At 37.9% G+C, this 17,975-nt stretch overlaps 1 protein-coding gene across 1 annotated transcript; it reads right to left on the bottom strand.

The window, feature by feature from the left end:
* Positions 1-3,538: 3,538 nt before the first annotated feature.
* On the bottom strand, positions 3,539-4,757 carry LOC130465882 (uncharacterized). Its single transcript, XM_056834696.1, has 3 exons — positions 4,316-4,757; positions 4,016-4,219; positions 3,539-3,927 (listed from the first exon to the last, which is right to left on the bottom strand). Exons 1-3 carry the CDS (start codon positions 4,477-4,479, stop codon positions 3,816-3,818), a joined length of 480 nt encoding a protein of 159 aa, XP_056690674.1. The 5' UTR covers positions 4,480-4,757; the 3' UTR covers positions 3,539-3,815.
* Positions 4,758-17,975: the final 13,218 nt, after the last annotated feature.

Raw genomic sequence — 17,975 nt, forward strand, 5'->3', positions numbered from 1 at the left:
ATTTTGCAAATACTATAATATATTTTTTTTTATTGGTGAGAGAGAGTATTCAGGCTGTAGATTCTTAGCAAGGGATGACAATTACATATGGGTGCTTATTGATTTAAATGTTAGGAAGGGAGACTCAATATGGTTTAACCTTTTAACTTGCAGAACGACACCAAGCATTAGGACCGATTCTATGGATAAGACAACTAAGACTTAGGATTTAGATTGTACTTTGGCATAGCCTAGTCTGGACTCGGATTTATTTTTTATTCAAACATTATTTTTCCTTGAAGACTCTATTTGAACATTATTTTTTGAATACTTTTCCCAAGTGACATTCAAGGTCATTTAATTAGCATGCTCGGTTTTGGTGCCGAACATTGTCGTCATAGGATGCCTAATGACGACACAAAGAGTTGTTTATTTTATAAGTCGTTCTTAGAATTGAGTGCTTTTTCGTACGCCCTTGCAGCAATTTTCACGAATTTTCTTTTACTGCTACGTATTTTTTTTATGCGCGGGCACCGAGGCTGCTGTGCCTGACCAAAAGGCCAGGCAGCAACTTCAGCGCCCAGCGGTGGGCGTGAGAAATTTTGGCGCCCAGCCAGGGGCGCTGAAAATGCGTCCCAGACTGGTACTCGTATTCTGTTCGCGTATATTTTTTTGTATATGCGACTTAATTTTGCGTGCTTGCCTAATAACGTCCTTTACGCGTTTTGTGCAGCGTTTGTGGGATTCGTTACCGGCCATCCCGAGCGTCGCTTATTTTTGTGGCGATCGTTCGGGTTTGCGGAACACGCATTTTGGTATAACTCTTTGGCCAATTGGTTTACGAATGAGTTGCAAATGATTTTTAAAGCTTCGGGTTTTAAATAAAAAGTCCAGTTCGTTTTATTAATCAAGCCCAATCCAAACAGTTTAATTTAAACCCTAAGCTAGCCCAATTCATTTAATTCCTAAGCCCAACTCAATTTCCTAAGCCTAACCCATCAAGGGATTAGGGAGCCTATAAATAGACTCCCCCATCATTAAATGAACCCCTAAAATTTCATAAAACCCCTTTTTGCTTTGCTTGCCCCTCACTCCATCTCTCCTTTCTCTTTTGCTCGGCACCCGCACGCCCTCAAGGCTCCTGCCCTCGTGCTACGCCCGCACGCCCGCACGGCCTCGTGCCCCCGTGCCTGCCCTCGCGCTGCGCCCGCACGCCCGTACGGCCTCGTGCCCCCGTGCCTGCCCTCGCCCTCGCCTCTCCTCTCTCGCTCGTGCACTCGTGCACACCTGCTGCCCCTCTCTCGCCCGTGCCCTCGCGCACAGCGCTGCACCTGCTACCTCCCACTCGCTCGTGCCCGCGCGCACAGCGCTGCACCGCTCGCCCTCTCTCCCTCGCTCATGCGCTCGCGCACAGCGCTTCTCGCTCGCCCTCTCGCTCTCCTTTGCGCCCAGCGCGCGCGCGCCCCCTCTCCTCGCTCGCGCTCGTCGCCCTTGCTGCGCACACGCACGTTTGTGTGTGTGTGCGTGTGTGTTCGTATTCGATTTCTTTTTCGCCCAATCACAATTAATTCGTGGTTGTTCCGTGCTATAGGCCGGATTGGTATAATTCTCTTCTTCCTTACCTATTCTATTTAAATTTCGTATTTTAAATTGTTATATTAATATTGTTTTGAGTAATTAAAATGTTGGGAACCGGTTATGAATACCGTGGTTTGAGGATTTGTGTGTTGTGATTCATTAGGGTTGTTTTAATTATTAAAGGATGAATTTTCAGATTTGTTTATTTAATAAAGCATTGATTTTTATGATATTAAACTAGTGTTATTGGGATTTTCACGTTAGGGTTTTAACCTAGACCTAATGAGTCAATTGATTAGCATAATTAGGTGATGATTTTAATTATGATAATCAATTATATTTTCAGATTAGAATAAAGGTTTAAAGTGTCGATTTTTATTGATTTTAAAGGCGGAAAAAGTATGTTTTCGTACTAGGGATTGATTTTGCAAATTGAGACGATTTTATTATTGAAAAACGATTGAATTCTAAAGTCTAAAGGAGGTTTTAATTTTTATAAAGTTGCTGGAAATTTAATGAACATGGAAATAATTTAAGTTTCATTATTTTGATGATAGGAGGTGATTTCTAGTTGAGTGCTCGTTATTGCAAAGTGGCCCCTACGCTTAGGTATTCAAGGTACGTACAAGTCTAGGGCGACCACACCTTTTTGTCAATGACATTACATGATTGTTGATGATGTGAATTACATTATGTGGAATCATGTTTATTTTGGTGAACGAGCATGTGATTTGTGATGTTGGATTTGTTGGATTAATTGTTGAACAAGCATGTTGAAATTATTATGAGTATGGATTTCATTGTCAATCATGTTGTTCATTATTCATGCATGTATGGTTCAATTCACATGCAAGGGATGGATTAATTATTTGTATGCTATTGTACGGGATGTCTAGCATACTTTGAGCCATTTATTTGTACCTCGTTGTACTATTTATTTTACCACATGTGAAGGGTTAGCTCACGTAAGCCACCGCACATGTAGGGTTCAGTTGGGAATGTTATGTATGAAATGAATTAGGATTTGTCGTGCAAGGGCACAACCCTCATGTTAATATGCATGATGTCACTAGTAGAAAAAACCCTTATTGCAGCGGGCTTTTAGACCCCTGTTGCAGCGTACATCGTATGCTGCAACTGGGGGGCCTGCAACAAGTCTGAACTTGTTGCAGCGTACAATGTTCGCTGCTAAAAGGTGTTTTTTGCAGCGTACATATGTATGTACGCTGCAACAAGTGCCAAAAAATTGGCAAAAATTTGGACTTGTTGCAGCGTACATATATATGTACGCTGCAAAAGACTCAACTTTTTGCAGCGTACATTTATTTGTACGCTGCAACAAGTCTGAATTTTTGCGAAATTTTTTTCCCTTGTTGCAGCGTACAACATATATGTACGCTGCAACAAAGCACTTTTGGCGGGAAAATTCTAATTTTGTTTAGGGATACCTAGAGTGCCTTGCACCAAATATAGAAACCTGTCAAAACAATAATAGAATAACGCAACCTGTATAACAAATATAAAAACAACAACTGGAGTTTTGTATATATCCCAAAACCAAAAGTGCACATACCGATACATTTAAATATATTTACGTTCCAATTTCAACGTACGCATACATTTTAACATAAAAGATTGTTCTATAACATCTAAACCAACACGATCAAGCGCCCTCAGGTCAATAATAAATACTTGGTGGTAAAAAACTTCGCCCATTGCTCACGAACCACATCAATTTCCTCACTAGCATAAGGCGCAGTCCTCGGAGTATGGACCTTACAAAAACAAAAATTTGATGGAGCATTAGATCTATTAAATGCAAATGAAATGTCACATTTTAACATTCAAGCAACTAATGACAATGTATTAATAGTCTAGAATACGAATCAATTAGTTACTTACCTCATCTAGCCGGCCTTCATAGTCATGTTGTAACGTGACTATCTCTAACATGAACTTCATAACGTAATAGCCACACTCAGTTCCGCCGATTTGTTGAGCACACTGATTAAGAAACATAATACTTTATCTTGCAAGGCCAATAGTTAATAAAAACAAAGCAAAAAGCTAATTAAGAAACATGTTATACCTCTATATGAATGGGTTTACACGACTTAAAACTCGTTTTATTCGGACAATGCCCACCATTGCACTTGTACACTTGGTATGCCCTAGAAAATTAACGAAACATGGGTACTCATGAATATGATTTTGGCTTAGGTTTCTTAAAGACTAATGTAATTTGTAAGCAAAAGAACTTACAAACTCAAGATTCCCCATGCATAATCTGTTCGACGTGGATCTCTAGCAGAATCGAAAATATATACATAACCTCTACGTAGGTCCATCACGTATAAATTCCAATGATTTCTGTATAATTTATAAATGATATATTAAATATTTAATAACAATAATAATTAATATTTTATATGAAACTTATATAATATAACACACTTACTCTTGATTATATGGGATTAAAAACCAATTAGTTAGGTTAGGATTACCCATCTTCTCCTTTTCAATTTCAGCTTGGAAAATGTTTTTCAAATACATTGTTGGCGCTCCAGGGTCGGCCTTGATTCTAGTGCTTGACATAATCTCGGGACAAATGAACGAAATCCGAGACATTTCAAATGATTTGGCATGATCGTGCAATAAACACCTATAAAATAAACAAGATTACACTATTAAGATCGATAAAGAGAAAAAACTTCAAAGAAATAATAGTTATATTAACAACAATAAAACATTTAATTACAATATGTAGACTTGGATCGCTGAAATGTTTAAGCACGCCCCGCGAAGGAACTCTCCTATATCAGACGCAGTTATGTATGTTTCTTGATCAAAATCCGAGTGCCAAACTGAGGATGCCAATGGGATGGTAGTAATATCATATATATCATCAGGCGCCGAAGTCATGATAAACTTCAAGTATTTGCATGACGGGCCAAGACCTTGAATTGCATCGTGTACAAGTCCCGCTTTCTTGCTTTTGGTGGTTGATTCTTGTGTTTTACGATCACAACTACCCACGACCTCTAAGTTGGACTTAGGCTTAGAATTCGACTTCTTTGGATGCGAAAATTCCTATAACAATAGTCAATTAACATTAGTCATGTAATAAGAATCAAATGAGTCCTTAGGTTCTTTAGTTCAAAGTTGGGAGCGAAAATGTCATTTTAGCTCTATATATGACCTATAACAACCCAACGAACCTTAAATGTGCATAAATAGGTTCGAATGAGATTTAGAAACTTAAAACTATGCATATTAGTCATGTAACAAGAATCAAATGAGTCCTTAGGTTCTTTAGTTCAAAGTTGGGAGCGAAAATGTCATTTTAGCTCTATATATGACCTATAACGACCCAACGAGCCTTAAATGTGCATAAATAGGTTCGAATGAGTTTTAGAAACTTAAAACTATGCATATTAGTCATGTAATAAGAATCAAATGAGTCCTTAGGTTCTTTAGTTCAAAGTTGGGAGCGAAAATGTCATTTTAGCTCTATATATGACCTATAACGACCCAACGAGCCTTAAATGTGCATAAATAGGTTCGAATGAGTTTTAGAAACTTAAAACTATGCATATTAGTCATTTAATAAGAATCAAATGAGTCCTTAGGTTCTTTAGTTCAAAGTTGGGAGCGAAAATGTCATTTTAGCTCTATATATGACCTATAACGACCCAACGAGCCTTAAATGTGCATAAATAGGTTCGAATGAGTTTTAGAAACTTAAAACTATGCATATTAGTCATGTAATAAGATTAAAATGAGTGTTTAGGTTCTTTAGTTCAAAGTTGGGAGCGAAAATGTCATTTTAGCTCTATATATGACCTATAACGACCCAACGAGCCTTAAATGTGCATAAATAGGTTCAATTGAGTTTTAGAAACTTAAAACTATGCATATTAGTCATGTAATAAGAATCAAATGAGTCCTTAGGTTCTTTAGTTCAAAGTTGGGAGCGAAAATGTCATTTTAGCTCAATATATGACCTATAACGACCCAACGAGCCTTAAATGTGCATAAATAGGTTCGAATGAGTTTTAGAAACTTAAAACTATGCATATTAGTCATGTAATAAGAATCAAATTAGTCCTTAGGTTCTTTAGTTCAAAGTTGGGAGCGAAAATGTCATTTTAGCTCAATATATAACCTATAACGACCCAACGAGCCTTAAATGTGCATAAATAGGTTCGAATGAGTTTTAGAAACTTAAAACTATGCATATTAGTCATTTAATAAGAATCAAATGAGTCCTTAGGTTCTTTAGTTCAAAGTTGGGAGCGAAAATGTCATTTTAGCTCTATATATGACCTATAACAACCCAACGAACCTTAAATGTGCATAAATAGGTTCGAATGAGATTTTGAAACTTAAAACTATGCATATTAGTCATGTAACAAGAATCAAATGAGTCCTTAGGTTCTTTAGTTCAAAGTTGGGAGCGAAAATGTCATTTTAACTCTATATATGACCTATAACGACCCAACGAGCCTTAAATGTGCATAAATAGGTTCGAATGAGTTTTAGAAACTTAAAACTATGCATATTAGTCATGTAATAAGAATCAAATGAGTCCTTAGGTTCTTTAGTTCAAAGTTGGGAGCGAAAATGTCATTTTAGCTCTATATATGACCTATAACGACCCAACGAGCCTTAAATGTGCATAAATAGGTTCGAATGAGTTTTAGAAACTTAAAACTATGCATATTAGTCATGTAATAAGAATCAAATGAGTCCTTAGGTTCTTTAGTTCAAAGTTGGGAGCGAAAATGTCATTTTAGCTCTATATATGACCTATAACGACCCAACTAGCCTTAAATGTGCATAAATAGGTTCGAATGAGTTTTAGAAACTTAAAACTATGAATATTAGTCATGTAATAGGATTAAAATGAGTGTTTAGGTTCTTTAGTTCAAAGTTGGGAGCGAAAATGTCATTTTAGCTCTATATATGACCTATAACGACCCAACGAGCCTTAAATGTGCATAAATAGGTTCGAATGAGTTTTAGAAACTTAAAACTATGCATATTAGTCATGTAATAAGAATCAAATGAGTCCTTAGGTTCTTTAGTTCAAAGTTGGGAGCGAAAATGTCATTTTAGCTCAATATATGACCTATAACGACCCAACGAGCCTTAAATGTGCATAAATAGGTTCGAATGAGTTTTAGAAACTTAAAACTATGCATATTAGTCATGTAATAAGAATCAAATGAGTCCTTAGGTTCTTTAGTTCAAAGTTGGGAGCGAAAATGTCATTTTAGCTCAATATATGACCTATAACGACCCAACGAGCCTTAAATGTGCATAAATAGGTTCGAATGAGTTTTAGAAACTTAAAACTATGCATATTAGTCATGTAATAAGAATCAAATGAGTCCTTAGGTTCTTTAGTTCAAAGTTGAGAGCGAAAATGTCATTTTAGCTCAATATATGACCTATAACGACCCAACGAGCCTTAAATGTGCATAAATATGTTCGAATGAGTTTTAGAAACTTAAAACTATGCATATTAGTCATGTAAACACTCATTTTAATCCTTTTAAATTATTAATATGATTAGTTTTAACTTACCTAGACTCAATCCAATCAATTTATGCCATTTGAGACTTGTTTGGTAGTTATGGTTCATATTTATGCTAATTTAGTCAACTAAGGTCAATTTAGGTCAATTTATTCAACTAAGGTCAATTTAAGCCCGCTCGTTTTGATTTAGGTCATTCTAGCTCAAGATTAGGAGACATGTTAATTAGCGCAACACTAGGAGAAAACGCACAACTCACCAAAAGTAAATACGTGCGTTATTTTCCGATTCTGAGAACTTCTGAAAAGACACAAATCACCGAAAGCTTCTGAAAATTTCTGACTCGGGGATCTCAAGTCATCTGCACAGAAAGTTAGAAAACATTGGTCAGGAACAAAAGTAAGATGTGGAAGTACAGTAAGAATTAAAGAAAGCTAGAAAAGTATAATCATGAACACAATGGAAGTATAAAATAAAAATTAAAGATGTGGAAGTACAAACTACACCTTCCTAAATGCTAGAAAAGATACATTTAATCTGATATTCAGTTAGCTAGAATTACCTATTCCCAGAAGCCAACTCATCTTATTCATTTACGGTTTATAACCCAAATTCCTTCCCTATGATCTGTACGCATATGATTAGTATTATTTGCATCTTCCTCCTCCGGTAACGGTTGAACAGCCGTTGGTAACAGGGGTGTTTCATCGTACTTGTCATACTCATCTTCATCCACAACATCATCAATACCCAGAATATTTCTCTTGCCTTGGGCAACTGCACGCCATATAGGATCAACATTGTCTACCACATAGAAAATTTGCTTAGCTTGTGATGCTAGAATGAATGGCTCGTCACTATCACTTAATCGATCAAAGTTAACCAATGTTAAACCAGGAAAAATTTCATCTTGTTTCACCCCATTATGGTTGTTGGCCCACTTGCACCGGAATACAGGGATCGTAAATTTGTTGTAATCAAGCTCCCATATTTCTTCGATTACACCATAATATGATTGTGTCGCATCAACCGGTCTTCTATCCTTGGCGCTTGCATAGACCCTAGATGCTGCAACATGCTTCACTCCACTATTCTGCACCACACTCTTTTCATCTTGTCTTCTAGTGTAGAATGTGAACCCATTGATATCATACCCTTCATAAGACAGAACACATAGTCGAGGACCTCGAGCTAACCACTGGACCATTTCAGAAACATCTAGATTTTTTTTCATTTCCTCGGCTACTTCCTTCTTAAACCAATCAACAAATGTGCGATTATGTTCTTGCATCAACGCTCTTTCCTTCAACTTAGGATTCTTTTGTTGCAATTCTAGCAAATGCTTATCTATGTAAGGATTGACCTCGGTAAGATGCTGCAACACACAAAGATGTGCCTTATTCTTCCTTTCAGATGGAGGCGAGATCACATTTTTACCAATTACCCCATGCCCTTCAAGCCTCCCTGCATGACGAGATTTTGGAAGACCTATTTGCTCAAGCCTTGTTAAGAATTCAGCTACATATTGAGATATCTCTTCCTCAAGGACTCCCCGAATGATACTACCCTCCGGCCTTGCCCGATTCTTTGTTTTGTCCTTTAAATGCCCGAAAAATCTCTCAAAAGGATACATCCATCTTAAGAACACCGGACCACATAACTTGATTTCTCGAACTAAATGGACAATTAAGTGCACCATAATATCAAAGAAAGATGGTGGAAAGTACATTTCAAATCGACACAAAGTTTCAACAATATCATTGTGCAAAGAATCTAATTTCTCCGGATCAATCACTTTAGCACATATAGAATTGAAAAACACACAAAGTTTTGTTATAACATGTCTCACGTGTTTCGGAAATATCCCACGAAGTACAATTGGAAAAAACACATTAATCATTACATGGCAATCATGAGACTTCATACCAACCAACCTAAGGTCCGAGAGAGATACTAGGCACTTTACATTCGACGAATATCCCGAGGGAACCTTAATTCCATGTAAGCACTCACAAAACTGCTTCTTCTCCTTTCTTGACATTGTGTAACACGCTGGAGGCAGATAAGTCTTAGTACCACCCGCACCAGATTTTTCAACAGGCCACAAATCTGGTCGAATATTCCTCTTTTTCATATCTTTCCGCACATTCTCATTGTCCTTAGTCTTTCCAGGCATGTTTAGCAAAGTCCCAATGATAGCATCGCACACATTTTTCTCAATGTGCATTACATCGAGACAATGCCTAACCGATAAATCTCTCCAGTAGGGAAGATCCCATAATGGAGATACTTTCTTCCACAAAACACCCTTTTTAGACTTGGACTTGTAGCACTTGCCGTATTTGGTTTCAACATTTTTTATTCGTTCATAAACCTGTGATCCTGTCAAAGGCGTACGAGCTACTCTTTCCTCGGTGAACCCATTGAATTCTTTCTTCTTCTTACGATAAGGCTGATATCGACTGAGGTGCTTCCTGAAATCTGGGTAAACATTTTTCTTGAAATTATGCAACCATGTGGGCTTCATGTCCTCTTCACATATAGGGCATGCTTGTTCTCCTTTGGTTTTGTATCCAGACAAGTTTCCATATGCCGGAAAATCATTTATGGTACAAAAAACCATAGCTCGCAATGTAAAGCTTGAATTGGTGTGTGCATCGAACATTGAAACACCTTCATTCCACAATAATTTCAAATCATCTATGAGTGGAGCCAGGTACACATCTATGTCATTTCCAGGTTGCTTAGGCCCCGAGATGAGGAGTGATAACATGATATGCTTCCGCTTCATACACAGCCATGGAGGAAGATTATAAATTGCTAGAAGAACCGGCCATGTGCTATGTTGACTGCTTAGAGTTCCATATGGATTCACACCATCTGCACATAAAGCAAGCCTTAGATTTCTAACCTCCTTACCAAATTCAAGATATTTCTTATCAATATTTCTCCATTGAACATAATCTGCAGGATGTCGAAGGAGTCCATCTTTCTTCCTCACTTCCGCATGCCACCTTAAGTTTTTTGCTTGTTTCTTCAATGAAAACATACGCTCAAACCTAGGTATGATTGGAAGATACCACAAAGACTTAGCAGGCGGGCCCCTCTTAGCTGAATTTTCCCCTTTGCGTTTGTAACGAGATGCGCCGCATGTTGGACACTCATCCAAATGTTCATGCTCTTTTCTGTAAAGCATACAATCATTTGGGCAAGCATCTATCTTGTCGACCTCTAAGCCTAAGGGACACATCAATTTCCTGGCATAATAGGTAGAGGTGGGGATATCATTCCCTTCCGGCAAAAATTCACCTACCCACTCTAATAAGGTGTCAAAGTGTTCATCTCTCCAACCACCTTTACATTTGAGGTTGTAAAGTATTGACACACATTCCAACTTGCTGAATTTTGTACAACCGGGATACAATGGAGTTTCAGCAGCCTTTGATTCTTGTTTGAACATCTGAGGTCATTCGTCCAAGTGATCTTTCAGCCCATCCATCATCTCATTTATTTCATCATCTTCTTCCTCATCATCATCCGTCTCATTATTCTCATAAATATCATCATCACTCTCATTACTCTGAACATCAAATTCATGGACACTAGAACTTGGACGATCAGGTATTGTTTCACCATGCCAAAACCAAACATGGTAATCTTGCTTAAACCCACGGCGAAATAAATGATCCTCAATTTCATCAATGTCACCTAACCGCTTGATATTGTTATAATCAGGGACAATAGATTTTTTCGGCTTTTGTACTCCGTTGGTGTGCTAAAGCACATCTAATGAACTCTGCGACCCCACTCAAGTATTCTGCCGTAGTATGGTCACCATACATCCAACGACGACTCATTACTAATAACAACAACAAAAGGTTCCACACATAAACACATATATTAAGAAGTCACAAAATCATTAAGAAGTTCCGCAAATCTTTGGTTACATCATTTAAGTTTATCAATGCTTCACTGAAGTGATATTAGAAGTCCAAAAACAGTCCTAATAAGTAAAACGGAATGGATACTTAAGCATAGAATACTAATGTACACGTTTTATTATTACACTTACTATACTTATCCAAATTTTATTTATCGTAAAAATGATATGCACTTACTGTACTATTGATTTCAACTTTCAAAAGAGGAAAAGAGAAATTTTATGAAGATAATTAGATATATCAATACCTTATGCAATTGTTGAAATTCGAACAAGCACGATGATAGATTATGCTGGCAGTACGATCATCGCCCCTCTCTTCAACCATATGCGTATCTACCCATCTTCACAATTAACTGCAAATTAAAGAAATAATTGAAAAACATCCAAAAAAATCAAAATAAAAACGAAAATCAAAACGAAAATCAAAACGAAAATTAAAACGAAAATCAAAAACGAAAATCAAAACGAAAATCAAAACGAAAATCAAAAACGAAAATCAAAAACAATAATCAAAACGAAAATCAAAAACTAAAATTGAACCCTAATCTGAAAACGAAAATAAAAAACGAAAATAAAAATTGAACACACAATACCGAAACCACCGGAACCACGACGCCGAGCAACCACCGGAACCACGACGCGACGGGGAGATGCTGAACCCCCGGCCGACCAAGAATATATCTTTCAGTGACAGGCCGCGCGAGAATTGAACGGGATGGGGGAGATGAGGCGAGAACACCACACACCGGCGAAGACAGCGACGCAGGGCTGAGCAACGCTTGGGTTCGACGGCGACGCAGGGCTGAGTTCGACGGTGACGCAGGGCTGAGTTCGACGGCTGAGTTCGACGGCTTGCTTGGATATTTGTTTAAGGGAAAAAGCTTGGAGCTAGCAGAGAAGGAACAACGTACGTTTGAGCCCGCTCGTTTGAGCGCGGTTTATTGCAACAAAGAAAAAAAAATTGAAACGCAGACTTGTTGCAGCGGGTAATAACATGTACGCTACAATAAAGTCGGGTTGTTGCTGCGGGCTTTTATTTTGTACGCTACAACAAACACATTTGCTGCGAACAACTAAAATGTACACTGCGATAACCCTTTAAAGGGTTTGACCCGCGTTGACCGACTGGTTGTTGAAGCGTATTTATACATGTACGCTGCAACAAGGGGGCTGCAACAGGGGTTTTTTCTACTAGTGTGTGGAGTCTCACTTTGGTGAGGAGGAACATGGTAGTAATATCACAAGTGTCTTGCTTGGTTGATCACAAGTGTTAAAGCATTAAAACAAGATTGTTTTAGTTGTTGTTTATTAATTGTATGTATGCATGTTGTCGAATCTTGAGTTCGCCGTTATTAAAATATTAATAAACGTAAAGTGCAACCGGAACAAGCTTCAAAACTCTTGGAACGAATATACCTTGAGTATGAACAATGGGGGGAGTCTTGCCGGAAAGCTCGTACTCTACTAATGATACAAGACGTTGTTTCATTTATATTATGCGCAGGAATTCCGTCGGTATGGCCCGACACTCGGTATGGCCCGATTTTATTATTATTATATTTGGTGTATGGTTGGCTCCCATCACCTTTTCCCTTTGTGGATTATTCTTTTGGCCCGTTCGAAGCTTATTCTAATTAAATTGTGAGTCAAGAGTCGAGTCAAGAGTCGAGTCTTGTATCTCATGATTGTTTGTTAACTATTATATGGCTTTTGCATGTTGATTAGTACTTAGTGAGTGATGCATGTTTTGGTTTCATTTACTCTATGCTTGTAAGTACTCGGCTTTTGCTGACTACGTGCTTTGTGTGTTTCTGGTCATGGCCTTTGCCTTAATGACCCTATGATGATCCATCATTTGCACTTGCATTGTTGGGGAGTAGATTAATATAGCAGGTTGGTAGATCAAGTACGATCGAAATCATGTGGCTTGGGATGATTGAGAGAGTTGCATGCTTTCGTTCTTTGAAACTATTTTATTTAACTTTATTTTAATTATGTTTGAAATATTTGAATTATTTATACTTTGGTTTTGGGCCATTATGGTTCCAAATTGTAGGAGGCCTCGATATTTATTAATTATGTTTTTAAAAGTTAGTTGACATTTAATTCCGCTGCGTAATTCTGGTAATAGCCTTAACCGTTATCACGGTGGCGGTAATACTTTAGTAATTCCTTTATTTTAAGTTGGAAAATGGTTTTATAAAAGCAAGGAATTATTAGGGTGTTACAAAGTGGTATTTGCAGAGCTCTAGTTTGAGAGCTGCTTTGCATTAATTAATAGTGCAAAATGGTAAATCCTTAAACTACGATTGCGGAACTTTAGGATTTTCGAAAATTATTTTCCTAAAGTCAAAACGTATTATTTTGAGTACTAAATATTTTAAAGGTCAAATAGCAATTATTTTGAGTCGTTTGAAATGAGTTGAAGAGTTTGGATTATTATTTAATTTAATTAATTTTTTTTTCGAAATTTTTTTTTTATTTATTCGAAATTTTCGAATTAAATTCGAATTTATTTTATTATTTTCGGATATTCTTTTATTTAATTATCCGAATTATTTTAATATTTATTTATTTATTTAATATTATTCGAATATTTTTTTCGAATTTAAATTTAATTTTTTTTCGGATTTCTTTTTTTTTTCCGAAAATTATTCATTTATTTATTTAATTAATCGATAATTCTATTAATTTTCGATTTTAATTTAAATAATTTCAACAAAGTTAGGAGTTATTTCTTAATTAATTTCGAAAATTAATATTATTTTCAAGTGAGAAATGGGTAGACTAAGAAGGGCATATTAGTCTAAGAATGCATATTATGTGACAATGTGATTATTAAGTGCCATGTATATGTTTTAACCATGTTTTATCTTGCTTCATGTGATTAATTGCATCATATTTCATGTTGAGCATATATTTGTGCATTGAAATTGTATGGCTCCACGAACTATTTATTGTATCCTTTTGGGGTTGGAAATTTCTATGGAAACTCATTAGTAAGAGTTTTGAGTTGTGAACTTTCAGGAATTAAGGATGCTACCTTCTAAGTTCACCAGTCTAGGATACTTAGAGAAGATGGATAATGAGACTCCTCGCACGTATGTTCAGAAGATCGTGTTTGCTTGTGACTATTTGGCTTCGACCAAGAATATGCCCCCCCTTAGGCACAAAGATATGATGGCTAGTATGATTATACATTGTTTACCCCATAAGAACCCCTACATAGACCTCAAGAATAGGTTCAGTGACATGCATTATAGTGATGGTACCCCTAATTGGTACAAATATGGGACTAGTGATGGTAGGTGGAAGTATGATTCTGAGGTTCTTGCTACTATCCTAGAGGTTGCGGAGATTAGCTATGAGGATGGAAAGTATTCTGCGGGTCTAGGTATGGGCTATGGAGGAATAGAAAGTGATGGTGAGGATGGCATGATCCATGATGAGCAAGCTAGTGATGTTGAGGAGGATAGTGATGATGATGTGGTAGAGATTGAGAATCCTAACCCTATAGTTCCTGAACCAACCAATGAGATATCCAGTGGATCTGAAGATGAGCTTGAAGAGAATAATGTGGTTGATAGTGAGCCACAGCAAAATGATGAGGCTATGGATGAAGACTCGGATCCGGAAGAAGACTTGGATGATCCTAATGATCAAGACTTTACTCCAGAGCAATACAAGGAAAGAAATGATCGTCGTGATGACGTTAGTCTCTAGAGAAATGTAATCCTTAGTTTTATTTCTTTTTCGTTGATTAATAAAGTGGCAAAGCTACTATTTATGGTTTTAGTTTATTATAGTTGGAGAATAAATGTTATGGCATTAGTGGATGTAAGACTTATTCATTGGAGTTTTAATAAAAGAATAGAATTTCCTTTTTCGTTATCCTTTAAGTTCATTCCCAATTCTAAGTCTTGTGGGTATCGCAAAGGGATTGTTTGTTATTTCTTCAATGAAATTTTATGTGCAAGGTGGTTTAGTAGCAACCATCTAAATTTACTTGCATCGAATAGTGGGGTGAGAAGGCCAAAAAGTGGCGCCAACTCTTCCCCTAGGTGGCGCTTAAGTGTGTTCTTGTTGTGAGTAGGTTCGTTGTAGAACTAGTGCCTTAGTAATGTCATGTCCAACCAATATTAAAGATAGCCTTTTTATTTATTCAGGAGAAGGGATATGGCTAGCCAAGAGATTTCTGAAGTGGTTAGACAACTAGCTGAGGTAGTTCGTGACCTAGCTCAAACCAGAGCAAGCCCAATGCATGACCCGGCTGGGGAAATGTTTAAGAAAATAGCTCAAAGCAAGCCACCACTCTATAGCGGAGAGATTGAACCAAGTGTGTTGGAGAACTGGTTGAGAGAGTTTGAGAAACTCATTGTAGCTGTGAATTGCCCCGAAAACCTTAGGGTGAATAGTGCTGTGTACTACCTGAGAGGTGAAGCTGACTTGTGGTGGCAACGATGTGAAAATACCCTTAGAGCCACACCTAATTTGGATGGGAAGCATTCAAAACTGCACTAAGGAACAAGTTTTACCCACCCTACCTGAAGAAGCAAAAGGGGCAGGAGTTCATTGAACTCAAAATGGGAGGTCTGTCTGTGACGGAATACTATTCTAAGTTTATAGAGCTGTCTAGGTTTGCACCTGAAGTGGTGGCAACGGAAGAGCTCAGGGCTCAAATATTTGAGAATGGTTTGACCATGGACTTACAGCTGTTGTTGTCTGGAGAGACCTTTACCTCATTAGACACCATGTACGAAAAAGCTGCTCACCTGTATGGGTTACAGCAAAGGAAGAATGGTAGTGCTGAAAAGAGAAAGGATGGTGGAAGCTCGAATCAAGGAAATAACCATCAGAATCAGGGGAATTTTAAGAAGCACAAAGGAAATGGGAATTTCCAGTTTAGGGCTAACAATGGTGGTAATCGCAACAACCAAGGTGGTGGAAATCAGTCTGGAAGGAATGGAGTACGGACCTACAAATGTAGGCGCTGTAACATGAATCACCCTGGAAAAGATTGTGATGGGAATTTCGTGACTTGTAGATTCTGTCAGAAGTTAGGCCATAGGGAGTATGAATGCTATTCTAAGAATGGAAAGCCTAATCAAGGTAACCACCAAGGCAATAACCGGAATAATCAGAACCGGAATGGGGGAAATGGAGGTGGAAATCAAAGGAACTACCAAAGTGGTAACAATGGCAATAGCAATGGCAATCACCAGAACCATGGAAAGCCTGGAGGGAACCAACAGCAGAATGGGAATCGAAACAACAATGGGAACACCAATGGAGGTGGCTATAACAAAGGAGTTGCCCAAGGAAAGTTGAATGTGATATCTAGGCAAGAAGCGGAGACTTCCTCTGACGTCATAGCGGGTACTTTTTCTATTAATTCCGTTTCAGTTAAAGTTCTATTTGATTCTGGTGCGACTTATTCTTTTATATCAGTAGATGCTTTGGGGAAATTAGGGTTGAAAGAGCCTGAATCGATTGAAGTACCTATAGTCATACCTACTGGTAGTATAGTGAAGTGTACCAAAATCCATAGAGATGTGCCTATGACCATAGCCAAGACCGTACTCTTATCTAACCTAATCGAATTCGAGTTAGGAGAGCTAGATGTAATTCTAGGGATGGATTGGTTGGCCAAGTTCAAAGCTAAAATAGATTGTGAGAAGCAGAAGGTTCACTTGAGGTCTAGCCTAGGAAAAGTAGTGTCATATCGTCGTTTTGGTAAACCTAGGAATATAGGAATCATCGCGGCAATGGAACTCGTGAAGCTAGTCAATAAAGGGAACCCGGCCTTCTTATGTAATGTGAGGAACTTAGAACATGTGATCAAGGATCAGCCTGAGGATATTGCAGTAGTCAATGAATTCCTTGATGTAATTCCAGAGGAGATCCCGGGGATGCCTCCCAATCGACCTATTGACTTTACCATAGATTTAGTGCCTGGAACCGCCCCTATTTCAAAAGCACCTTATCGAATGGCTCCAGCAGAAATGAATGAATTAAAAAGCCAACTAGAGGATCTATTGGAGAAAGGTTATATTAGGCCAAGTGCATCGCCTTGGGGAGCACCAGTGTTGTTTGTGAAGAAAAAGGATGGAAGTATGAGGCTCTGTATAGACTACAGGTAGCTCAATAAGGTCACAATCAAGAACAAATATCCATTACCTAGGATAGAAGACCTATTTGACCAACTAAAAGGAGCAGGAATCTTTTCAAAGATCGATTTGCGTTCGGGTTATCATCAATTGAGAATCGCTGACCATGACATACCAAAGACCGCATTCAGAACTAGATACGGACATTATGAGTTCACTGTTATGCCTTTTGGGTTAACCAATGCCCCTGAAATATTTATGGACTTAATGAACCGTGTATTCCATGCCTATTTGGAAAATTTTATAGTGGTTTTCATAGGTGACATCCTAGTGTATTCAAAGAGTGAAGAAGATCACGCGGAACACTTGAGATCGGTGTTGAGTACCTTGAGAGATAACCAGTTGTATGCCAAGTTCTCAAAGTGTGAGTTTTGGTTGGAAAGAGTTGCATTTTTGGGACACTTTGTATCTAAAGAAGGAGTGGCAGTTGACCCTGCTAAGATTAAAGTTGTTAGTGAATGTCCTACACCCAAGAGTGTGACTGACATTCGTAGTTTTCTGGGATTAGCTGGCTACTATAGACGATTTGTTCAAGACTTCTCTAGGATAGCCAAGCCCATGACTACCTTGATGAAGAAGGAAAGCAAGTTTGAATGGAGTGACCAGTGTGAAGAAGCATTCCAAGCCTTAAAGACGCGATTGACAACCGTGCCAGTGTTAACCTTACCAGATGAGAGTGGTGCGTATGATGTGTACAGTGATGCCTCTAAGAATGGTTTGGGGTGTGTATTGATGCAAAACGGGAAAGTCATTGCGTATGCGTCAAGGA

The sequence above is a fragment of the Spinacia oleracea genome, chromosome 1 (assembly GCF_020520425.1).
Source record: "Spinacia oleracea cultivar Varoflay chromosome 1, BTI_SOV_V1, whole genome shotgun sequence".
Lineage (NCBI taxonomy): Eukaryota > Viridiplantae > Streptophyta > Magnoliopsida > Caryophyllales > Amaranthaceae > Spinacia > Spinacia oleracea.